Source organism: Pelophylax lessonae, assembly GCF_965119305.1.
Source record: "Pelophylax lessonae genome assembly, chromosome: 4".
Taxonomy (NCBI): domain Eukaryota; kingdom Metazoa; phylum Chordata; class Amphibia; order Anura; family Ranidae; genus Pelophylax; species Pelophylax lessonae.
Window position 1 is genome coordinate 3,106,566 of NC_138771.1, and position 25,957 is coordinate 3,132,522.

The 25,957-nt window shown below is 45.8% G+C and overlaps 1 protein-coding gene across 1 annotated transcript in view; it reads right to left on the reverse strand.

Annotated features, from left to right (window-relative positions):
- The window catches only part of UNC5D (unc-5 netrin receptor D), a 991,829-nt gene that overhangs the window by 284,923 nt on the left and 680,949 nt on the right, over positions 1 to 25,957 (reverse strand). Inside the window, exon 8 of the mRNA XM_082253174.1 lies at positions 22,666 to 22,698. Coding sequence (XP_082109300.1) covers positions 22,666 to 22,698 — 33 coding nt within the window. The remainder of the gene's footprint in view (positions 1 to 22,665; positions 22,699 to 25,957) is intronic.

Below are 25,957 nucleotides of genomic sequence, written 5' to 3' on the forward strand. Positions count from 1 at the left end.
GAACAGATACTTGGGGGATGCTGAGAGAATGGTTTGGATGGCTTCAGGTGGGACAGTAATATTTGTCAGCAACATCTCTCAGGAAATATATGAAGATGAATGGTTTGACTTTTCAGATTGCTAGAATATTACAGGAGTGTCTCAGACCCTTGCTAGATAGTGATATGGGGTGGGGTTTGTTATTGGTAAGTGCCTGTATTCTATTGTTTTATTGTGTCTGTCTGCCTTAAGATAAACTTATTATGGGATGTATATGTGTATGTGGATTGGCTGCTAAGGGGGGGGAGGGGGGGTTGTCCCACAGCGTATATCTCTTTGTGCCTGTGTTTGAATAAACAGTTTGCGGCGGTTCGTGGGGTCTGAGGTGGTCATGGTGTCTGGTGGAGTGCTTGGAGCCCTCGGGATGCGCTAGGAGCATCCGTCAACGGAGGTACCCAGTCGGGGTGCCGGTTGATCCTCTACAGATGGGACACTATTCCTCCCACGGACACCAAAGATGCATTGTTTACTCCCATTGGCCACAGTCCAGCCCCTCTAAAGTCTGAAGGACAGTAAACTGGTCCCTTTATTTAGAAAGTTTGGAGACCCCTGCCCTAGGCCATACAGGACCCCAGCGACACCGATACTTGGACCCTCGCCTTCCTTCCCATGAATAGACATTCTGTGAACACTTCTGATGACGTTGGCTAAGCTACCATTCAGCCATTATTTTACAAACTAATTAAATACTGTAGCTTTGAATCGTCCCAAATAACAAATGCGCACGACCTTGAAATGAACCATAACGATCGGCATAATCTAACAGTTACCGGCTCCTCTCACTTTTATTGTGTCGACAAATCCCTCTCCTTCAAAACGTTGATGTCTTTTGTATCCCGGTGAATTAATTGTAACCAGAATTCATTGCCATCCATTGTCGATAGATTCCTTCTTTGTTGCTGTACTAATTGTAACGAGATTCGCTCTTTGTTTTAGCCGGGTTTTTAGATTAATCATTACGGGATTAAGCTTTTGTTTTTCATTTAGTAGAATAATTATGTGTTTCTCCAGTTCTCCGGAGCTCACAATTTCCACGGCTTTCTCAAGGCGAAAAAAATAAAAACCTGTTATCTAAGTGTGAAAACGTTGGAGCCATTTTATCGGGGGGTAATAAAAGACTGGAAAAGAAAGTCTATCATCGGAAATGAACACCTTCATTCCATCGTTTGAAGGGCCCGCCGACCATGCCCATTTGTTTCCAGCAGAACTGCTTCTCTCCCCTTATACAAGTCAATGGGAAGGCAAAAGAAGCTTGGAGTAGAAAGAAAGGAAATGCTCCACCCAAGGCAATGATCCCCCTCCCCCACTTTCACCGATACCAGGGGCACGTTCCTCGTAGTCATCAGCCACTAAAATGGACTCTGCGGCAACTCCAGAAAAAGAAAGGGAACCACTCTCTTTAATAAATGCCGTAAATCCATTCATTTAACAGTCCAAAAATGCAGACCAGTTAATCCGAGGCACAAACACCCCAACGCATTTCACTTAACAAGGAGCTTAATCAGAGGGTGACTTTTAGGAAGGCTGAAACCTCAAAACATCCTCAGGTGCGCAGGTCTGCAGGTGCCCATTTGCTTGTGTATAACCGTGCCTGAATCCACACACACGCCACTAATGTTAGCACCAATGACACTATTTAACCACTTGCCTACCGGGCACTTAAACCCCCTTCCTGCCCAGGCCAATTCTCAGCTTTCAGTGCTGTCGCACTTTGAATGACAATTGCGCGGTCATGCAACACTGCACCCATATGACATTTTTATCATTTTTTTTCAAACAAATAGAGCTTTCTTTTGGTGGTATTTAATCAGTACTGGGTTTTTATTTTTTTTGTTGAACAAACAAAAAAAGACCGAAAATTAAAAAAAAAAAAAAAGGTTTCTATAGTTTGTTATAAAATTTAGCAAATGGGTAATTTTGCTCCTTCATTGATGTTCGCTGATGAAGCGGCACTGATAAGGCGACACTGGTGGGCTCTAGAAGGCCCTGATAGGCTGCACTGGTTGGCACGGATAGGCTGCACTGATTGGCACTGATAGGCAATGTTGTTGGCCACTGATAAGGTGGCACTGATGGGCACTGATAAGCTGGCACTGGTGGGCGCTGATGAGTGGCACCAGTGGGCACTGATGGGTGGCACTGAAGGGCACTGATATGTGGCACTAATAGGTGGCACTCAAGGGTACTAATAGGTGTCACTGATAGGCACTGATAGGTGGCACTGATGTGCGCTGGTAGGTGACACTGATAGGCAGCACTAATAACGGGGCACTGATTGGCACTGATAGGTGGCACTGGTGGGTGGCACTGGTGGGCATAATTGGTGGCACTGGAGGGCACTGGTAGGTGGCACTGACCTGCACTGGTAGGTGGCACTGTTGGGCACAACTGCTCTTCCTCTTTTCGGGAACAATGTCCCTCTGACAGCAGCCAGCGATCAGCTTACAGCGTGAGAAGAAAAAAGCAGATGGCCGGCTGCTGTTTACATCACTTGATCAGCTGTAATTGGCTGACAGCTGATCATGTGGTAAGAGGCCGGGTTCGGCCCCTTACTCCGTTCTGTGATCAGCCGAGTCTCATGGACTTGCTGATCACAGAGCGAGCCGCGCGCGCCCACAGGGAGCGCACAGGCAGCTCATGCAGGGGAGGATGTAAATAGACTCCCTCCCAACATATTAAGCCCATTCTGTAGCTGTCTTTCGGCTATAGCGCGGGCAGGAAGAAGTTAAATTGCAGCAGTGCTGTCTGATCTTCAGCTATTACCTGTGTCCCTGCACCCATTCCTGTATTGGCTCCTATTATTGACCTGGCTTGCCCTGACCTTGCTTCAACGCTTCCTGACCTGACCTGGGCCTGTTCCTCTCTTTGCTCTGTCTTCTGTTTATCTGCCTGACTCTACGTTGCCAACCCCTGCTTGTACCCAGACCATTCTCCTGCCTGCCATCTATGCCTGTATCCAGGGCCACTGATAAGGCGGTACAGCCAGCCCTACTGTACTGGGCCCGGGCCCCATCAGTTCAAAAGGGGGGCCCAGCTGAGCAGGAGGGCTGGCTGTACCGCCTTATTGCAGACTCTTGTGGCTCCCTCTGCAGTGCTGCTGGCTTCTTCTCCTTCTTTTTCCCTCCAGCTGCACTTCGGATTGCCACTTTTTCTTCAAGCCAGACCCGAACACTTTAGCGGCGCACAGTCATTTTTTGTTTTAGTATACACTACAGGATTGTAACAGACCTGGGACACCTTTGGGCACTCCATAGAGAATAGTAATGCACATAGTGCCCCCTCACCCTCCTGTCATGCCCTGTTCCAAGCCACGTTCCTGTCTGAATAATCAGTCTGGGTCCGGGAGGACTTAAACCGGGACACATGATTGAAAACCCAGACTAGGGTTGCCACCTGTCCAAGATGCACTTGGAGAGTCCGGGTTTTAAATCACATTATTCAGACAGGGCTGTGCCCCCCCCCCCAAGTATTCAAGGTAGTCACATAAAAATCTGTTTGCCATCTGGGAGCTGTGGGTGGCTGTCTGGGGGAAGGTTTGGCATCACTGGGGGGGGTGATGATGTCAGCAAGAGCAATTTGTACGCCGCGCACTACAAATGCTACATTACTACTATCCTTGGGCCACCCAAAGGTGTCCCAGGTCTTTTATAATACTAATAATAATAACTAATACTATAATACTATTGTGTACACTACGAGAAAAAAACTAAAATTGCCCCACAATGTTAAAGTGTTCAGGTTTGGCTTGAAGAAAAGCTGGCAACCCTAACCTGGACTGTCCCGGTGAATCCCGGACAGGTGGCAACCCTAGCTGCACTGCAGAGGGGATCTTCTGTCTGGGATCCGCTGTGTGCCCCCCCCCCCCTCCATCCTCTGCAGCAATTCCGGCTTCCTTCTTCTTCTTGTTTCAGGATGGAAGGTGGGGGGGGGGGGCGGTAAATGTCCTGTATACTGTCCCCCTCCCTTCCCCTCCCTTCCAGAATGAACACAGTGAACAATCGGTACTGATTACTCCTGTGTCCGTTCATCGCTGAAGCATAGTAAGCTGTGTTTACTATGCTTCCGTTTGTAAATAAACAAGAAGCTGCTCAGCACAGAGCACTTCCAATTTATTCACTGTCCAGTGCAGCTGAGGCTGCAGGGAAAGGGGCTGGCGGGGAATCTCTGTTCTCAGTCCCTTTCTCTGTCTCAAATGTAAGACAGCAGGGATCTGTTTCTACCCCTGATATTTCAGCAAATCCCCCCCCCCCCCAAAAAGGGCAGTTAAAAAAATGTAAAAAAAAAAAAAAGAATTCAAATAATTAAGGACTCGCGTTAAAATGTGCTTTGCTCTCCAATCGCGAGGCGGCATATTGGGGGAAGGAGGGCCTGTCATGTAGGCTGAACGGGGCCCCCTGATTTCTAACAGCAGCCCTGCCTGTATCTAACCGTTCTGTTGCTGACCTGGCTTGTCTGACCTTGCATCCATCCAGTTATTCTCCAGTTCTACTCTGCATGCTACCTGGTCCCTGCTAGTTCTTCACCTGCTGAGTGTTACCAATCCTGCCACACCTGCCGCACCGGCCACACCTGCCGCACCTGCCACCTGCCCATCAAGCATCTGCCATCTGCTGCCTGCCCAGTCCTGGGTCTGCTGCCATCTGCTGTTCCTGTGATCTGACCTGTCCCTGGCGACGCTTCTGTTTCCTGCTTCCCGTGGCTGACGGGACGTCTTATAGGCACTCACACCTCGGCTCGCTCTCGCCGCCACTGTCGCAACATCAGTGGTCTCAGAGCCAGGGCTGTACAAGGGGCCTCCCTCTATAGGTCAGGCTCTGCCGCAAGGTACATGACAGTGACCATCACAGACCAATGTTGTTATATTAGGGATCCAATCCACACAGCTGCAGCTAATAAAAATAGATGTCATATTCTTCATTATTCTTATTATTGCTGAATGAAGGGAAGTCTGCGATTTTATTGATGCTGTGAAATTGGTACCATCTGTTTGGTTTGCATATATTGGATTGGTTTTCCCTTCTCTGCTTGTGAGTGTTTTTATTCCTTATTATTGCTGAATAAACCATTCAGAGAGCACTATGAGCTCACAGCTTACCAGTACTCCCATGGATCCCACGCATGATGGCATCATTAACATCGCAGACTCCACCCCTTTACATGTATAGTCCTGCAGCAGGACTTTTTTATATTCATTATTTGTTATACTTATTATTGCTGAATAAAGCATTCAGAGAGCACTATGAGAGTGTTTTTTCTTTTCTCTTTTTATAAGGATGCGTATGTGGTAATGAGTATTATGCAGAGGACTCTTTGTCCTGGAAGACCTAAAAACAGGGCTTTTTTTCTCCGAAATTAGGTACAGGAACCCAACCACGACCCCCTTTATCAACTTTGAACAGCATCAAATAGTGGGTGTGGTCAGTTTTCACTAACCTTGGAAGTGTCTTAAAGGGGCATTAAGTACCAGGAGTGCAGAGATCTGGAAGGGAGGAGTTTGGGGGTGCACTACGTACAGAGTGCAGAGTTCAGCTTTTTGCCACAGTTGCTTACCTCTGCATCACCCATCCACATCTCACTTTCAAACCTCTTCAGCTTTGACCTCTGCATGCAAACCCTCCCTCCCACCACTGCCCCCATCTTCTCCTCACCTCCTTAAAAGCTCCACCATCTTCCACATGTCTTACTTTTGTTGCATTTATTAAGCTGAAGCACACTGTCGGCTCTAGGACCTCCACACTGTAGTTAGCTGTGGCTCTGTCACTTAGTTACATAGTTTGTGAGGTTGAAAAAAGACATCAGTCCATCCAGTTCAACCTATGATGTGTGTGTGTGTTTGCTGCTAACCGTACATTGTATACCCCTGTATGTTGTACATTGTATACCCCTGTATGTTGTACATTGTATACCCCTGTATGTTGTACATTGTATACCCCTGTATGTTGTACATTATATACCCCTGTATGTTGTACATTGTATACCCCCTGTATGTTGTACATTGTATACCCCCTGTATGTTGTACATTGTATACCCCCGTATGTTGTACATTGTATACCCCCTGTATGTTGTACATTGTATACCCCTGTATGTTGTACATTGTATACTCCTGTATGTTGTACATTGTATACACCTGTATGTTGTACATTGTATACACCTGTATGTTGTACATTGTATACCCCCTGTATGTTGTACATTGTATACTCCTGTATGTTGTACATTGTATACACCTGTATGTTGTACATTGTATACCCCTGTATGTTGTACATTGTATACCCCCTGTATGTTGTACATTGTATATCCCTGTATGTTGTACATTGTATACCCCTGTATGTTGTACATTGTATACTCCTGTATGTTGTACATTGTATACCCCTGTATGTTGTACATTGTATACCCCTGTATGTTGTACATTGTATACCCCTGTATGTTGTACATTGTATACCCCTGTATGTTGTACATTGTATACCCCCTGTATGTTGTACATTGTATACCTCTGTATGTTGTACATTGTATACCCCTGTATGTTGTACATTGTATATCCCTGTATGTTGTACATTGTATACCCCTGTATGTTGTACATTGTATACCCCTGTATGTTGTACATTGTATACCCCTGTATGTTGTGGTCTTTAAGGTGCCCATCTAATAGTTTTTTAAAACTATCGATGCTTCCTGCTGATACGACGTTTGTGGAAGAGAATTCCACATCCTTACTGCTCTGACAGTCAAGAACCCCTTACGTACTTTAAGGTTAAACCGCCTTTCCTCTAGTTTTAGTGAGTGGCCACGTGTCTTATTGTATTCCCTTTCTCTGAATAGTTTGTTCCATATGCTAGGGTCGCCAGTACAGTATTTGTACATTGATATCATATCCCCCCTCAATCGTCTCTTCTCCAGAGAGAATAAGTTCAGTGCTTGTAGTCTTTCCTCATAGCTGATGCCCTCCATTCCCCTAATTATTTTTGTTGCCCTTCTCTGGATTCTCTCCAGTTCCAGCACATCCTTCCTGAGGACCGGTGCCCAGAACTGGACGGAATACTCCAGATGTGGCCGGACCAGAGTCTTGTAGAGAGGGAGAATAATCTCTTTATTTCTGGAGTGAATCCCCTTTTTTATACATCCCAGCATTCTGTTGGCTTGTGGGGAGGTCACCCAGTGGGGGTGTTGGCATCTGCACAGCACCCCGGGCACCTGCATCTCCACTGTTCTTATCATGTACTCAGTGGGTGCCATTCAAGAGGTCAGATCTGAGGGAGCCGTTGAGAGACAAACTGTCACTGATAAACAGAGAAGCCGGATTTCTGTCTTTACAAGTAATAGTGGTGAGCAGGGAGCAGAGAGCCTGAGCCAGAGGTGGTGGAACTGAGTTCCACCAAGTTCCAGCTGAAAAAAAACCCTGCCTAAAAACAACTCTTGATCTGGATGACTAAGCAGTATCTCATCCCTGTGGGGATACAAGCAAGCAGTTGACTGGTTGCTTCCTCACCACCTATTTTACTAATTGAATAACTTCAGCACTGTGTCACAACCGCATGCATTACATTTAATTGCAGAGTAATTGGGATGTGGCTCCATTCTCTTGAATGGGTCATGTTTGATGGTGGCATTGGCCATTGAATGCAAATTAGAGTGTAATTTTTGCCAGGCCCACTAAGCAAAGGCCATGACATATGTACCACCCCATGTGACCACCACGTTAGGTTAAGTTGGGCTGTAGGAACTTTTTTTTACTGCCCAGAGTTGCAGGGGTAAATAAGGCCTAAATTAGGCACCTTATGCCAGTTAGGAATACAGAGCGGCCTTATAATTGTCTTCATTGGGAAGCACTTGCAGCCTACAGGCCACAATGACAGTGTCTACAACAACCCCCATACACTGCACACAGGAGTGGCCTCCATTAATTCAGATGATGAAACAAGCTCGCATCTTTCTGACATGGTATCGTTCACTATCATGTTCCTTTAATTTTGGAGCAATTATATTTCCTGCAGAGGCGGTGCGGAGAGATGAAGAAGGTGAGGAAGGAATGACAGGTAATTAAATGGAAGTATTGAGAAGGTTACAGATTATGCCGGGCAGAAAGAGCCGGAACATCCTTCAATTGGAATATTTTGGTATGATTGCAATTAAACCATAAAATCCCTCATTATTATATTGTAGATGTACATGGAATAAAAACTGGAATAAGCCGACAGCAAACATCAAACTGAACCCGACAACTAATACATCGCTGTGTAACATGGAATGGAATATTCACGGAGGGGTTGTATTTACCAAAATATGTTAAACGTTTAGTTGAATAAATAATGATCGTTCTTTTTTGGCTATCAATAACAACATGTAGGAAGACGCATGAGCTAATTATACACAGCCATTTATATAATTCTTGTATGAGCCAATGAAGAAGGATGGACTTCAATTACAAGCTCTAGATAGACCATTCTGCTTTCACCCGGTGGCTGTCACCGGAGATGAGCTAAACGTTTGGTTTGATCACAAGTTCAGATGTACGGAACAATGGACATCCCAGTGACGCCATTGACCAGTTTGGTCAATTATGTCACCCCGGAAACCCACCCCTTTGGACATATGAGCTGTCATTTGCTGGACCTGTCATTCAACAAGAGGGAAGCGACAGCACAAGTCATGTGATGGCAGGTGGGCTTTCTTTTGCTTTTGGTTGGCCATACATTAGTCATGACATGACTGGATAACATGAGTGACAAGGGTCTACATCACTGGATGATATGAATGCCATGGGTCTATATGAATGGATGACATGATTTACATGGGTCTACATTATTGGATGCCATGATTGACATAGGTCTACATCACTGGAAGATTTGAATGATATAGGTCAACATCACTAGATGACATGACTGACATGGGTCTGCATTATTGGATGCAACGATTGACATGGGTCTGCATTATGTGATGTCATGATTGACATGGGTCTTCATCACTGGAAGATATGAATATGGGTCTACATCTTTAGATGACATGACCGACATGTGTTAACATCACTGGAGGACGTGACTGACAAGGGTCTACATTACTGAATGGCATGACTGACATGGGTCTACATCACTGGATGGTGTGATTGATAAGGGTCTAAAATATTGGATGATATGAATGACATGGGTCTACATTACTGGATGGCATGACTGACATGGGTCTACATCACTCGGTGATGTGGTTGACAAGGGTCTAAATTACTGGATGATATGAATGACATGGGTCTACATCACTGGATGACATGATTGACATGGGTCTAAATTGTTGGAAGATATGACTGACATGGGTCTGCATCACTAGAAGATATGACTGGCATGGGTCTACATCCCTGGAAGATAGGACTGACATGAGTCTACATCACTGGATGTGATGACTGATGTGGGTCTACATTACTGGATGACATGAATGACGTCAGCCTACATCATTTGATGCCATGATTAATGTGGGTCTACATCACTGGAGGATATGACTGACACGGGTCTACATTACTGCATGATATGTTTGACTGTAGATGTACATATTGGTTATTTTGAGTAGGGCTATTATGTGCCCCTTACTTGGTTACATTGGGGCTGGTATCTGGATGCCCCCAATAATTTAGTAAAGTGGGATTCCACATTTTGTTGATGCCTCCTGCTTGAAGACCCCAACAATCACCATACCAGTGTTGTGGGGAAGGGGCCCTTGCCCTCATTAACATAGTGGAAGTCCCCCCTGGCACAGTACCACCCCCCCCCCCCCATGTTAAGAGCATGTAGCCTGCTATGGTTAAGAAAAGGTAACCATGCTCACATAAGGATTTGATATGGATTTTATTTTCTTGATTTTCACTTGGGGTTTCCTCATTAAATCATACCTGGAGAGTCAAAAATACAATATAACATTTGGAGGGGACCCCACACTGTCTTTTTTTTTGTCAGGTCTCTTGAAATTCATACCAGACCTGAAGGGCCTAGTAGCATTGGGGGGGGGGGGGGCTATGCCATTTTTTTCTGTGTATGGGTGTAGCCAATACCATCTATACCAGACCCTCATCCAGGATAAGGGTCTGGTATAGATGAAGGGAATACTTAGGTATTTTGTTTACACACAGAAGGAAGCGGACAGCGACATTTGCTGGCAATTTAAGCATAATTTTTGTATGTTTAATGCTTCACTTTCAGCCATACTAAAATGTTACACTCCCCCCATTTGTTTGATAACCCCTTTTCTATTAGCCTTAAAAATGGCCAGAACAAACTTTTAATAAACAGAAATTTCCCAAAAAAAAAAATGACCAGAACTGTTTAACATTCCACTCCCATTGACTCCAGTGGGGTTCAGATTCAGCCCCTGAATTGTATCCATGTTTCCAGAATTCAGGTGTGTTCAGCTCATCACCAACTGTCCCAGACAGAGCAACGAAAGAGCCAAAGTACTTGAATGGAACTTTAATTTTTATAGACTTTTTTTTATTTCACTTAACTTTATTGCTACCACATAGGAGACGGAATTATTTTCCAAGTGTCTATATACAATTTATAATAATATTGACCTAGCTATCTCTCCCCCATACCATAGCACTGTCTATCCTAGTAGGCATCCAGCACCTGGAATACAGTGTACATATCATTGATATTACCTAACGGGTTGTTCTTCAATTATCTCCATAATTGTCTTTGATTTTTTTTCATGGTTAAATCACATGCTGTTAAGTAGAGCACTTCTTTAATTGAATTACCGCGGTGTCACCACATAATAAGCCACACAATTCCCGTCTGTAATGGGAGCCGTCACCAGGTTCTGTATCTCTCACACCTCAATTGATTTTTATTGACGCATTTATTTATTTCGGAGGAAGGACAGATTCATGTGGCGGGATGTGACAGGCTGTAAATCCTGTCTGTCTATTGACGGGGTATTTAACAGAGACGAGGACATTAATGAGTTGTCTGTCCCTTTGTCTAGAAGGAGCATAAACCATATTTATAGGATCAGATAATAGGCAGGAATACATTGTAATGAGCAAATACATTCCATTTGTCTCGGCTTTACCTTCCATTTTTCACCAGCGAGCTCCGGTACAATGCAAGGCTTCTTACATTAGTGCCTTAAAAATAACCACTGAGCTAAGGAACTATGTCAGAGAAATGGGCTTAGAACCAGCCAATGGCCAAGGCTGCCATGGAGGACCAATACAACGTCGTCCATTACAGTTTAATTCTACTGATCAGATCAGAGTGATTCTCTGATCGCTGACCAATCAGAATCACTCGGATCCATCCCAGAAGCCCTGAAGAAAGAAAAGGGAGAAGAGCAGGAGTTTCAAATACCTAGACCACTGCACCAACCAAGGGCGTAACTATAGGGGTCGCAACTGTTACCCAGTCCAGTGCTTCAGGGGGCCCCTGCAGCACCCCTGTCAGACATGTCTACTCCTGGATAGGAGGGGCAGCACAGCGGAGGGGCTTATAGAAGAACCAATCCTCTCCATTATCCTGCTGGCTCTTGCAGCTGCTGAATGCCTGCAGAAGGGAGAGGCGGAGACGTGGGCTTTCAGCGGCTGCAGGAGCCAGGAGGATGATGGAGGTGATTGGTTCTTCTATAAGCCGCTCCACCGTGCCACCCCTCTTATCCAGCCTGCTCCCCTGATCCATTAACGTTGACAATAGGTCATTGTTCCACCTCTCAGCTCCGCCCCCCTGTACGCTGGGTCCCTCTCCTCCAGGCTGCCCCTGCTGGGTAAGTCTTGCTTTTCGGCTGAGTCTACAAATGCATTCTCTGCCCCCTCCTATCGCACTGCCCCTCTCCTTTCACGCTGTCCCCCCTTCTGTCACACTGCCCCCTCCTGTCACACTGCCCCCTCCTTTTACACTGTCCCCCTTCTATCACACCCCCAACTCCTGTCACACTGCCCTCCCTCCTGTCACACTGCTCCCTCCTTTCACACTGTCCCCCCTCCTGTCACAAAGCCTCCCTCCTTTTATACTGCCCCCCTCCTGTCACACTGCCCTCCCTCCTGTCACATGGCCCCCCTCCTGTCACACTTCCCCCTCCTTTCACATTGCCCCCCCTTCTGTCACGCTGCCCTCCCTCCTGTCACATGGCCCCCTCCTTTCATACTGCCCCCTCTCCTGTCACACTGCCTCCCTTCCTTTCACACTGTCCCCCCCTTCTTTCTGACACACTGCCCTCCCACCTGTCATACGGCCCCCCTCCTGTCACACGACCACTTCTCCTTTCAAACGGCCCCCCTCCTGTCACACCGCCTCCCCTCCTGTCACACTGCCCACCTCCTTTCATACTGCCCCCCTCCTGTCACACTGGGCTTAAGTTGAAGTCTCCAAACATGAGAAGGCTCCCATGTTTTATGAAGGATATATGTTTGAGAAATTTCCTTAAGAAACAAATTTGATGGGAGTTAGGTGCATAGACTGCCACTAGAGTGTAAGACATTGAGTTTATGGTGCAGGTGACTATGATGTATCTGCCTCCCTCATCCAAGAAGGTCTATTTAGGTTGGAAATAAAGCAAGTTTCTCACTGCCAGTAGTACTCCTCCTTTCTTATGCCCGGGGGTGTACAAGCTAGGAAATGTGTGGGTAGTCTCTGTGTGAGCAGTGGGGGACTTTGGCAGTTTGGAAGTGGGTTTCCTGCACACATAGAATGTCCGCTTTGTGTTTGATGGCCTCTTTTCACAGAGAATGTGTCTTTGTGGGGTTAATTCCCCTTGCATTTATAGATAAGCATTTGATGGTCATTTGTAGATTGGGTTTTGGCGTGTGGTGTTGTGCTGGAAGTACTTATTGAGCCGGCGAGGTTTCCTCCAGACCAAGGCTGATTCTCTAGGTGTGATCATCGGCCACAGCAGCCTGAAAGTTCTTAAAGTGATATTAACCACCATCTGCCGATAAACGGCTACAGCGAAGGCTGACTTTGCTGGGAGGGTGTACATAGTTACATAGTACATAGTTACATAGTTGCAAAGTAGTTGAGGTTGAATAAAGACAATAGTCCATTCAGTTCAACCTGTGTAGGTGTGTTTGGACGGATTAATTTCCCATGATCATGGACGTCCTCCCATGATCACGCTGCCCGCGTGCCCCCTGTGGCGGCACACTCTGTGATCACTGAGTCCTTAGGACTCAACTCATCACAGATCGGGGTAAAGGGCCAATCACAGCAGTCCTTTACCACGTGATGATCAGCTGTGTCCAATGATAGCTGATCACGGTCCTATCAGTGCCTCCCCATCAGTGCCCACCAGAGCCGCCTCATCAGTGCCACCTATCAGTGCAGCCTCATCAGTGCCCACCAGTGCCACCTCATCAGTGCCACCTATCACCTATCGATCCGATTCCCCCTGGACAGATGGATAGCAGTGGAACTGCTGTCAATCAATTGCTGTGCTGAATGAGCGGGGGGTGGGGGGGGAGCCACCAATAGACACAGACAGGGTGACTCAGGAGCGAGCCAGTACGTGTGCTCCCATGGCAAGAGGTTTCTGTGGGGGCACTTGCCAAAGAGGAGGAGTCTGGAGCACCAGCAGGGGACCCCAGAAGAGGAGGATCTGGGCTGCTCTGTGCAAAACCATTGCAGAGCCGGTAAGTATAACATGTTTGTTATTTTAATAAAAAAAAAAAAAAAATGAAGCTTTAACATCGCTTTCATTTAGTTCATGAAAATATTTTAGTCTTCAAAATGAACACCGCTGTTCCTGCAGGATGATGATCTTTGTACTTCTTGTACATTTCAACATTTTGTATAAAAACTCAATAAAAAGTAAAAAAAAAAAAAAAAAAAATCTATATTTAGTAAAAAATGGATAAGCTTTAGACCTTCTGCTCGACTGAGAGATTCAACGATTTACCATTTAGGACCGATAACATAACTTCACAGCCCAAAAAAAAATGATGTGTTCCTAAAGTGATTGTAAAGTCTTGTTTTTTTCGTTTAAAAATAACAAACGTGTTATACTTACCTGCTCTGTAATAGTTTTACACAGAGAAGCCCGGCCCTCCTGGCCCCTCCCTCCTGCTGAGTGCCCCCACTGTAAGCAGCTTGATATGGGGGCACCTGAGCCGAGACTTTGCTCTGCGTGTCCATTCAAACACAGAGCTGCAGCTTGGCCTCAACCCCGCCCCCCTCTCTCCTCATAGGCTCATTGACTTAGATTGACAGCAGCGGGATCCAATAGCGCCCGCTGTGTGTCTCAGCCAATCAGAGGGAGAGTCCCGGACATCCAGGTCTCTGGTGCAACATCACTGGATGGAGCTGGGGCTCAGGTAAGTATTAGGGGGTGTCAGGGAAGAAGTCCAAGAAGAACTGGCAAATATGCCAATGCCCAATATGGCCGCACTAATTCGCGTATGCAAAAGGCACGTAATGGCGAATCGTCATACGCAACGGCTCATTGGCGTACGCAGAACGTGCTAATTGCCAGTGTTCACCGGCCTATATAAACAGGGCTCAATATTTCTAGTCTTGAGCTACTAGCCAGGCCTTAAGGGTTACTTGCCACGAGTTGCCCCACCTAACCCCTACCCTACCCTGCCCCGCCCCTAAAGGTGCCCTCATAAATTATTTTATAAAATGACCTCAGCCTCCAACCAGGTACGTGACAAGGGGGCTGCTGCACACAGAAGGTTTTTTATTTTAATGCATAGAATGCACCTTCTGCCTTTACAAGTTTATCCATTTTTTACTAAATATAGATTTTTATTTTACTTTTTATTGAGTTTTTATTCAAAATGTTGAAATGTACAAGAAGTACAAAGATCATACCTCAGTAACAGCGGTGTTCATTTTGAAGACTAAAATATTTTCATGAACTAAATGAAAGCAATGTTAAAGCTTCATTTTATTATTTTTTTAATTAATATAATGAAAAATGCTATACTTACCGGCTCTGCAATGGTTTGGCACAGCGCAACCCAGATTCTCCTCTACTGGGGTCCCCTGCTGGCACTCCAGACTCCTCCTCTTCGGCAAGTGCCCCCACAGAAAGCACTTGCCATGGGAGCACCTGTGTGGGCTCGCTCTCGAGCCACCCTGTCTGTGTCTATTGGTGGCTCCCCCCCCCCCCTGCTCATTCAGCACAGCATTTGATTGACAGCAATTCCACTGCTATCCATCTGCCCAGGGAGGATCGGATCGATAGGTGGCACTGGTGGGCACTGATGAGGAGGCACTGATGAGGCTGTACTGATAGGCAGCACTGATGAGGCGGCACTGAAGGGCACTGATGGGGAGGCACTGATAGGCAGCACTAATGAGGCGGCACTGAAGGGCACTGATGGGGAGGAACTGATAGGCAGCACTGATGGGCATTTATGAGGCAGCACTGGTGGACACTGATGAGGCTGCACCTCAGCCTCCAACCAGGTACGTGACAAGGGGGCTGAGGGGGGCTGCTGCACACAGAAGGTTTTTTATTTTAACGCATAGAATGCAACTTCTGCTTTTACAATCACTTTAATATTGTCAAGAAAACACTAAATAAAAACTTGTCCACGGGCAGGAGGACAGCATGTAGAATGAGAAGACTGAAGCAGGAGAATATGTGTGCATGCAACTGAGAAATTGCAAAAAGTAACCATTAGTGAGGAGGAGAGAGCGAGGGGGGAGCGAGCGGAGGGTTACCAGGAGACCAGGGCTTCAATTTTTAGAATTCAGGTAATTGGAAAAGTAATTACCTATTGAATCTGATTGTGAATGTTCTTACAAGCTTTTCCTGGAAAGGGGACAGAATTTCCGCCCTTGCCTGACCTCGGTGAAGAGAGAAAAATACAAAATATGGTTTACAGGAACCAATCCTCCCTCCTAGTGGACACCTCGGCTCACACCGACTCCAGACACAGGACAACGACTTCTCAGACTAAACATCCATTACCTGAATATTTCTTCTAATGATATACCGTATACAGTTAAAGGGACAAAATAAGTTCTCCTCTGCTGGTTACAATCTATAGGAGCCGTCAAAATTTCTGAAAATACCTTTTCTTATTGACTCCCAAGGCCATAGGCTTTCCAACCCGAAGGATATAGCCAATTGTTTTGGCTCCTTCTATGAGAAGTTATATAAACTCCATCTTTCACCCTCTGAACCCCAACCTTCCCAGACGCTCATTCAAAGCTTCCTAGCTTAACTCCACCTTCCTTTCCTAACCTCAGAGCAGAAATGAAGGAGAAATCGGCCGCACACCACCAGCTGCTAGGAAGATGAATCCTTTATTAACATACGTTAAAGGTACACAGGATACAGAGATAAGGGTTGGTCTTCAGCAAGGCCCCAAAGGGAGGTACCACATCCTGATTGCAGAGAACTTTGTTCTCTGCAATCAGGATACAGAGATAGATGCCTTTCACACTTTAAAAGTGATTGTTCACTACCTTCCTCTTCCAAGCAGCTGGTGGTGTGCAGCCGATTTCTCCTTCATTTCTACTGTTGCAGGGGTGGCGAGAAGGGGCCACCACCCACAGCACCAGGATTTCTCACCTGAGTGATTGTTGTTGTGGAGTCACTTTGGACATGGGGGTTGTGGACCCCAAATTCCTTTAAAGAGGTTGGGAGGCACCATGTCCAGCCTTGTGCGGCTTTCTTATGTTTAACCACTTAAGCCCCGGAAGATTTTACCCCCTTCCTGACTAGGGGGTATTTTGCGATTCGGCACTGCGTGACTTTAACGGACAATTGCGCGGTCGTGCAACGCTATACCTAAACGAATTTGGCGCCTTTTTTTTCCCACAAACAGAGCTTTCTTTTGGCGGTATTTGATCACCTGTGCGATTTTTTGATCACGCGCTATAAACAAAAAAAAGCGTAAATTTTGCAAAAATAGCAATATTTTTCCCTTTTTTTATATGAAATTCCCCCCAAAAAAAATGTAAAAATCAAAATTTTTTAACATTTTAGGCCAATTTGTTTTATGCTACCTATGTTTGGTAAAAAAAATCGCAAAAAGCGTATTTTGATTGGTTTGCGCAAAAGTTATTGCGTTTACTAACTAAGGGAAAGATTTTTGTCATTTTTGTTGTTTTTTTTTTTAACGCGTAATGGCGGCGATCTGCGATTTTTTTTGCGGTACTGCGACATTGCGGCGGACAGATCGGACCCTTGACTGACATTTTTGACACTTTTGGGGTTACCAGTGACATTTCTACAGTAATCAGTGCTATATATATGCACTGTTACTGTAAAAATACACTGGTAGTGAAGGGGTTAACTTTATTTGAGAGGGAGGGGCTGTGTGTGTCCCTAGGGGCGTGATTCTAACTGTGATTGGCTGTGGCTTCAGCTGTATGCAGAGTGATCAACAAATCTACATAGTAGATCCATATGATCAGCTCTCATACAGAGGGGAGAATGACAGGCAGCTTGTTTACACAAGCTGCCTGACTTTCTCCCTCTCCCCCGCCGATCGCAGAGTGGCCGGCGGACATCGGGTCCGCCGGTCACACGCGCGGGGGGGTCCGTGACCACGCGGGAGCGGGAGCGCGCCTCCGGCGGCGCGCGCTCGCTCCCTAGACCCTCACAAGCTAGTGACGTAGCCCTACGTCACTTTGCCTGTGAGGGGCTGACCGCCGCCGTAGATAGTCGTGCGGCGGTCGGCAAGTGGTTAAGTCACCCTGCATCTTTTATGGATGCAGGGTGACCGGGAGGGTGGTGTACACTGAGAATATGGTTTGGACTACTTCAAATGGGACAGTAATATGCATTACCAGTATCTCTCAGGAAATATGGAGGTCTATCTTATTCCTATACACTGTAAGGCACAGGAAGTGCAACTCCTAATTTGGGCGTCCAGGAACTATGAGAGACACCATGTCTGCTAATCAATGTGTATTAGCTTCAGAGAGAGGGGGGGGATTGATTCCAGCAGCCCCTCCTAAAGAATGTCTACTGATTAACTAAGTGCTTTTGTCTAAAATAGGGCAGTATGTTAATTGGGTCTGAGACTATTGATAAGTATGTTAATGAGCTCACCTGGCTGTCTACTAAGGCAGTGGTCCTCAACCCTGGTCTACAGGGCCCACTAACAGGCCAGATTTGCAAGATAACTGAAATACATCCCAGGTGATATAATTTGCTGCTCAGTGATTGCAGTACTCTAGTCTGCATCTCCCCAAGGTAATACCTAAAATCTGGCCTGTTAGTGGGCCCTGTAGGCCAGGGTTGAGGACCACTGTACTAAGGGATGTAATTACACAGTTATTGTTCATGTGGTATTCTCAAAGTGTACATAAATGCTGTGTTTCTTTCAATAAACGAGAAGAAGAGAGTTATTCTCACTTGACCTCAATACGGAGCCTTGTCTCGTACTTGGGAGGGGGGGGGATTATTTGTATGGGCTTCATGTATGGCGGATTGGAGTGGTCGATAGTTGTCCTGGTGTTTGGGAGCGGATTATCCTAGACGACTGTAACCCCTTTCATACTTTGGGGTGTCGTTACAATTGGTGGCAGCGGTGGGATAATTGTACTGGTCATGGTTACAGTTGTCTTCTCATTTTAACCTCAAATCAGATAGAGACGACCGACATCTCGAGGAAGAGCTCCCCACATCCTGCTCAATTATGTCCTTAATTTGCACCATTGAGCCCCCTTTGTCTCCCCCCAGCCATCGGAATGGCTTATGGATCACGTTGTGCTTCTGGAAATGTCTGTTAAAAGCAAATCCTCTGCGTCCATGGCGAGCAAAAAAGCTCCTCCAGCCCTGCTCATGCGTTCAGATGCCATCTGAGCCGGAAAACTCCAGGCGCTGCTGGCGAAGTTGAATATGGCCAAACCTCAGGAGCGCTCTACTCCCGCCTTGGTGTCCACAACCACCGGTGACACGGTGGTAATACTATACACAATTGAGCAGATTAGATCCTCTCGCATTGACAAGCTCATCGAGAAATTTAACTTCATCTGGGCAGACCTAGACTTCGTCATTGACGACTTAACTGCGCGCCATACACAGCAAATTGATGACCTAGAGGGCACTGTTAAGGTGCTTGTGGCCAAATCCAACAATGCAAAGAATCGCCTCTGCTGAAACAATGTCCGAGTGCTTGGAATACAAGATTTCTTCAAATCCATTCTCGATCTGCAGTCTGTCTCCCCCACCATTGTCATAGAAAGCAGATAGAGACCATGACACTACCCTTTACCACCCAGGAACTTCAGTCAGCAACAAAATCTCTCCCAATCTCATAAATCGCTGGATCCCAATGGTTTCAGTAATGAATATTACAAGACTTATCAGGAACTCATACCACACTTAAGCAACTCTCTGAACGGATTCTTAACAACTGGGGAGATCCCCACTGAAACCCTTGAAGCCGTGGTCACTACTATAACCAAACCAGGAAAACCCTCTCACGACCCAGCTAACCACCGCCCAATTTTATGCCAAATTTCTGGAAACCTGACTCGTGACCATATGCCCCAACTGATACATCCAGACCAGGTGGGCTTCATCCCCCAGCGACAAGCGGCAGACGGAACCAGACGTTTCATTGACTTCATTCACTGGGCCAAACACCATCGAACACCTTCTCTGCTGAACTCACCAGACGCAGAGAAGGTGTTTGATAGAGTCCACTAGAAGTACCTGGAAGCAGTGTTGAAGAAATTTGGCATCTCAGGTGACTTTCTTCAAGTCATTCTAGGCCTCTACACTACTCCCAGTGCTAGGGTATGGACACTGCTATATTTTGGCATAGGCTGACAAGGCCCAGGCCTAGGGCAGCACTTTTCAGGGGGGCAGCAAAAAAAGCCATCCCCCCTTCACCTGAGACTCAATTGGCCACTGGTTGCTAGAGCCACCTCTCTCACTCCTTCCTCTCTCTCTCATCTCCCCTCTCTCGCTCATCCTCTCTCACCCCCCTCTCTCTCTCTCTCATCCCCCCTCTCTCTTTCTCTCTCATCCCCACCCCTCTCTCTCATCCCCCCTTTCTCTTTCTCTATTATCCCCACCCCTCTCTCTCTCTCATCCCCCTTCTCACCCCCCTCTCTCTCTCTGTATCTCAGCCCCCTCTCTCTCCCTCCCTCACCCACCCCCCTCTCTCTCCCACCCCCTCTTACCCCCCCCCTCTCATGAGATCTCAGGGGTTCATGCTGGGACTTGTAGTCCTTAAAGTTTGGAGGGAGTCCCATCTGTCTAAAAGGAAGGATTGGGGCAAATTTACATGGGGGGGGCGCCCAATTTTAGTCTTGCCTAGGGCAGCACAAAACCAAAATACACCACTGGGTATGGATATCAGGCATCCTCTCAGACCCCTTCCGAATCACTAATGACACCCGCCAGGGGTGTCTACTCTCTCCCCTCATTTTCCCACTAATAATCAAACCCCTAACACAAGTGATCCAAATTCAAAATTTCTCACAAAAGGAAACTTTACTATCCCACTGTACTGCGGGAATTAGGGTGTGCACCCCAAAGTACAAACGCGCAGGAGGGAGGGAGACAGGGGGCGCCAGGAAGCTGGGGTAATTGGCACCACTAAGGGTGAATAGGGGGTGCCCAAGCACAGCCGGCACACCCTGCGACTTTGGGATAACTTATTTAGAATCAGACACCAGGGGTAAATTTACTAAAGGCAAATAGGCTGTTCACTTTGCAAGGGCATTTTGCCCTTGGGTATTCAAAATGAACACAGTGTGACCTAAGCTCAACATTCCCTTTGGTGCTGAACAGTCTCCACCCCTTTACTAATTCATCCGCACTATGTACTAAAATGTGTCTTGGGGGTAAAAGGGTTAAAGAAGAATGCCCGGTATAATATACATAACCCACACTCTTTTTTTGACAATTTGATAAGATTTAGGACATACAGTGCCTTGCGAAAGTATTCGGCCCCCTTGAACTTTTTGACCTTTTGCCACATTTCAGGCTTCAAACATAAAGATATAAAACTGTAATTTTTTTTGAAGAATAAACAACAAGTGGGACACAATCATGAAGTGGAACGAAATTTATTGGATATTTCAAACTTTTGTAACAAATAAAAAACTGAAAAATTGGGCGTGCAAAATTATTCAGCCCCCTTAAGTTAATACTTTGTAGCGCCACCTTTTGCTGCGATTAAAGCTGTAAGTCGCTTGGGGTATGTCTCTATCAGTTTTGCACATCGAGAGACTGAAATTTTTGCCCATTCCACCTTGCAAAACAGCTCGAGCTCAGTGAGGTTGGATGGAGAGCGTTTGTGAACAGCAGTTTTCAGTTCTTTCCACAGATTCTCGATTGGATTCAGGTCTGGACTTTGACTTGGCCATTCTAACACCTGGATATGTTTATTTGTGAACCATTCCATTGTAGATTTTGCTTTATGTTTTGGATCATTGTCTTGTTGGAAGACAAATCTCCGTCCCAGTCTCAGGTCTTTTGCAGACTCCATCAGGTTTTCTTCCAGAATGGTCCTGTATTTGGCTCCATCCATCTTCCCATCAATTTTAACCATCTTCCCTGTCCCTGCTGAAGAAAAGCAGGCCCAAACCATGATGCTGCCACCACCATGTTTCACAGTGGGGATGGTGTGTTCAGGGTGATGAGCTGTGTTGCTTTTACCCCAAACATAACGTTTTCCATTGTTGCCAAAACGTTTGATTTTGGTTTCATCTGAGCAGAGCCCCTTCTTCCACATGTTTGGTGTCTCCCAGGTGGCTTGTGGCAAACTTTAAACGACACTTTTTATGGATATCTTTAAGAAATGTCTTTCTTCTTGCCACTCTTCCATAAAGGGCAGATTTGTGCAGTATACGACTGATTGTTGTCCTATGGACAGAGTCTCCCACCTCAGCTGTAGATCTCTGCAGTTCATCCAGAGTGATCATGGGCCTCTTGGCTGCATCTCTGATCAGTCTTCTCCTTGTATGAGCTGAAAGTTTAGAGGGACGGCCAGGTCTTCGTAGATTTGCAGTGGTCTGATACTCCTTCCATTTCAATATTATCGCTTGCACAGTGCTCCTTGGGATGTTTAAAGCTTGGGAAATATTTTTGTATCCAAATCCGGCTTTAAACTTCTCCACAACAGTATCTCGGACCTGCCTGGTGTGTTCCTTGTTCTTCATGATGCTCTCTGCGCTTTAAACGGACCTCTGAGACTATCACAGTGCAGGTGCATTTATACGGAGACTTGATTACACACAGGTGGATTCTATTTATCATCATTAGTCATTTAGGTCAACATTGGATCATTCAGAGATCCTCACTGAACTTCTGGAGAGAGTTTGCTGCACTGAAAGTAAAGGGGCTGAATAATTTTGCACGCCCAATTTTTCAGTTTTTTATTTGTTAACAAAGTTTGAAATATCCAATAAATTTCGTTCCACTTCATGATTGTGTCCCACTTGTTGTTGATTCTTCACAAAAAATTACAGTTTTATATCTTTATGTTTAAAGCCTGAAATGTGGCAAAAGGTCGCAAAGTTTAAGGGGGCCGAATACTTTCGCAAGGCACTGTATGAGAATATATTACTTTTGCTGACCGAAAACCAAAATGTTTACGAAACTGGCTAAGAAAAGAAAACCATCCGCCCATCTATAGCCATCACCCGTCCGTGACCCTTTCATTATCGGGGGTCTCACAGATATTCGTGTATTTTTATAGCACCATCTACAAAGTGTATGATAAAGGAAAGAGAGACTTACTTTCGGGGTTAATTTCATGAAGAGGTTTTTTCTCTAAAAAAAGAGAGAAAAAAGAAATGGAAGAAAGGTGTGTATATTTATGCTGCATGCAAAACAATTAGCAATTTTTTATGTCACACAGTATTTCAAATTTTTCTTTTTTTTTTCTTTTACACTTTTTTGAATTTTAAATGCAAACAACACAATGCATAGCCCAATTTTTCGTAAATTCTAAAAGATGATGTAATGGCGAGTAAATAGCAAACATGTCACACTTTAAAATCGCGCATGCCTGAAAAACGGCGACAAGATATGTCAATTTTACTTTGCATAGGCGACAATTTAAAATCCTTTAGAGGTCACCGCATTATTTACACAGGAGGTGTGGCGATAGAATTACTGCCCATTATTTGACATTAGCGGCGATACCTCACATGTGTGGGACGATCGCTGTTTGCGCGCAGGACCGACGCGCGCCTACTCCTTTGTTCGCGAGCGCAAGGGGGGGAGGGGCAAAGCACTTTACATTTTTTTTTTTTACACTGCTTTATTTATTTTATCACTTTTATTGCTGTCGAAAAAAATTTAAACATTCTTGTGACAGCAAGGGGTGTGTGACAGGTCCTCTTTATAGTGTTTGTTACCCTATAAAAAAAAAAAAAAAATGGAGATCCTGTTTCCTTATAGCAGGTTAACCACTTCTGGACCGGAAGGATTTCCCCCTTAACCACTTAAGCCCCAGAAGATTTTACCCCCTTCCTGACCATTGGCCTATTTTGCGATTTGGCACTGCGTGACTTTAACGGACAATTGCGAGGTCGTGCGACACTGTACCTAAACGAATTTGGCGTCCTTTTTTTCCCACAAACAGAGCTTTCTTTTGGTGGTATTTGATCCCCTGTGCAATTTTTTGATCATGCACTATAAACAAAAAAAGTGCGTCAATTTTGCAAAAATAACAATATTTTTCACATTTTTTTATATGAAATTCCCCCAAAAAATGTAAAAATCTAAATTTTTTAACATTTTAGGCCAATTTTTATTTTTTTTTACCATATGTTTGGTAAAAGAAAATCGTAAAAATCGTATTTTGATTGGTTTGCGCAAAAGTTATTGCGTTTACTAACAAAGGGAAAGATTTTTGTCATTTTTGTTGTTTTTTTTTAACGCGTAATGGCGGCGATCTGTGATTTTTTTTTGCGGGACTGCGACATTGCGGCGGACAGATCGGACCCTTGACTGACATTTTTGACACTTTTGGGGTTACCAGTGACATTTCTACAGTAATCAGTGCTATACATATGCATTGTTACTGTAAAAATGACACTGGCAGGGAAGGAGTTAACTTTATTGGAGAGGGAGGGGTTAAGTGTGTCCTAGGGGCGTGTTTCTAACTGTGATTGGATGTGGCTTGATGTGTAAGAACAGAGATCCACGGTCCTACATAGTAGAACCGTATGATCACTATTACTACACAGGGGAGAATGACAGGCGGCTTGTTTACATCAGCCGCCTGCCTTTCTCCCGCTGTAACGGACGATCGCGAGTGACCGGCGGACATCGGGTCCGCCGGTCACACGCGCGGGGGGGTCCGTGACCACGCGGGAGCGGGAGCGCGCCTCCGGGGGCGCGCGCTCGCTCCCTAGACCCTCACAAGCTAGTGACGTAGCCCTACGTCGCTTTGCCTGTGAGGGGCTGACTGCCGACGTAAATAGTCGTGCAGCGGTCGGCAAGTGGTTAATGACCAGGCCATTTTTTGCGATTCGGCACTGCGTTACTTTAACTGACAATTGTGCGGTCGTGCGACGCTATACCCAAATACAATTGATGTCCTTTTTTTTCCACAAACAGAGATTTATTTGGTGGTATTTGATCACCTCTGCAATTTTTATCTTTTGCGCTATAAATAAAAAAAAGAGCAACAATTCAATAAAAGAAAAATATATATATATATATATTTTTTTTTACTTTCTGCTATATAACATTCCCAATAAAAAAAAAAAAGTTTCATAATTTTAGGCCAATTTGTTTTCTGCCACATAATTTTTGGTAAAAAAAAAAAATCGCAATAAGCGTATATTGATTGGTTTGTGCAAAAGTTATCGCGTCTACAAACTAAGGGAAAGATTTATGTCATTTTTATTTATTTATTTATTTATTTATTACTAGGCGGCGATCTGCGATTTTTAGCGGGACTTGCAACATTGCGGCGGACAGATCGGACCCCTAACTGACATTTTTGACACTTTTGGGGGTACCAGTGACATTACTACAGTATATGCACTGTCACTGTACTGATGACACTGGCAGGGAAGGGGTTAACACCAGGGGCGATCAAAGGGTTAAATGTATCCGTAGGGGGTGCTTTCTAACTGTGTGGGGGGGGGTGGGCTTATGGAATGAACACAGAGATCTGTGTTCCTACATAGGAGGAGCTCTGTGTTCATCAATGACAGAACAGCGGTCTGCGGTGTTTACAACGGTAGACCGCCGTTCTGTCTCCACGGTGAGCGATCGAGGGTGCCAGGCGGCAATCACGGCCACTAAACCCACTGATTGGCTCCCCCTCTAGCCAATCGGTTCATGCGCGCGCCTACCGCGGCCTTCTGCGCCCCCACTAGCGGTCCCGCGAAACGACATACAGTTGCATGGTTTCGCGGGACAGAGCCGACTTGCCGCAAGTGGTGAAGAAGCCCAGTGCCTGTGCTGTTTAACCTGCCCCTCTGCAAACTGTAAAAAACCTGGCTGATTCTGCCACCTCCTGTGCCCCTCCCTGTGTGCTGACCACGATAATCATGGCTATTGAGCCCTGACCACTGTGGTCTGCCTGCGTGCCTCCATCATCCGCAGCTCTCCTCTCTGCTCTCCCTCCTCCCCTCCCTGTCGTCAGCTCTGTGTGTCTGTCTCTGCCCCCCCCCCCCCCACTGCTGATAATAAACCAATCAAATGTCACTGCCCCTCTCTGTCAATCTCATATCCTGCATTGTATAACTGTTTGTATGAAACAATGCCTGTGAATACCTTTTCGAGAAGTACCTTTAGGTCTGTCACATGACTCCCGGGCCTCTCTGATAACACAATCCAGGGCTACAGCAGGAGGAGCCGAGCGGCCAGCTTGGTGCTCACGTGACTCCCAGCTGACGTCAGATGGAGAGCTCGGCCCCTCCCTCTGTAGCCCTGAATTGTGTTATCAGAGCGGGCGGGAGTCACATGACAGACCTAAAGACACTTCTCAAAAAGGTATTTAGATGCATCGTTTCATGCAGTCATTCAATGCAGGATAGGAGAATAAAAGAGAGGGGCCAGCAGCAAG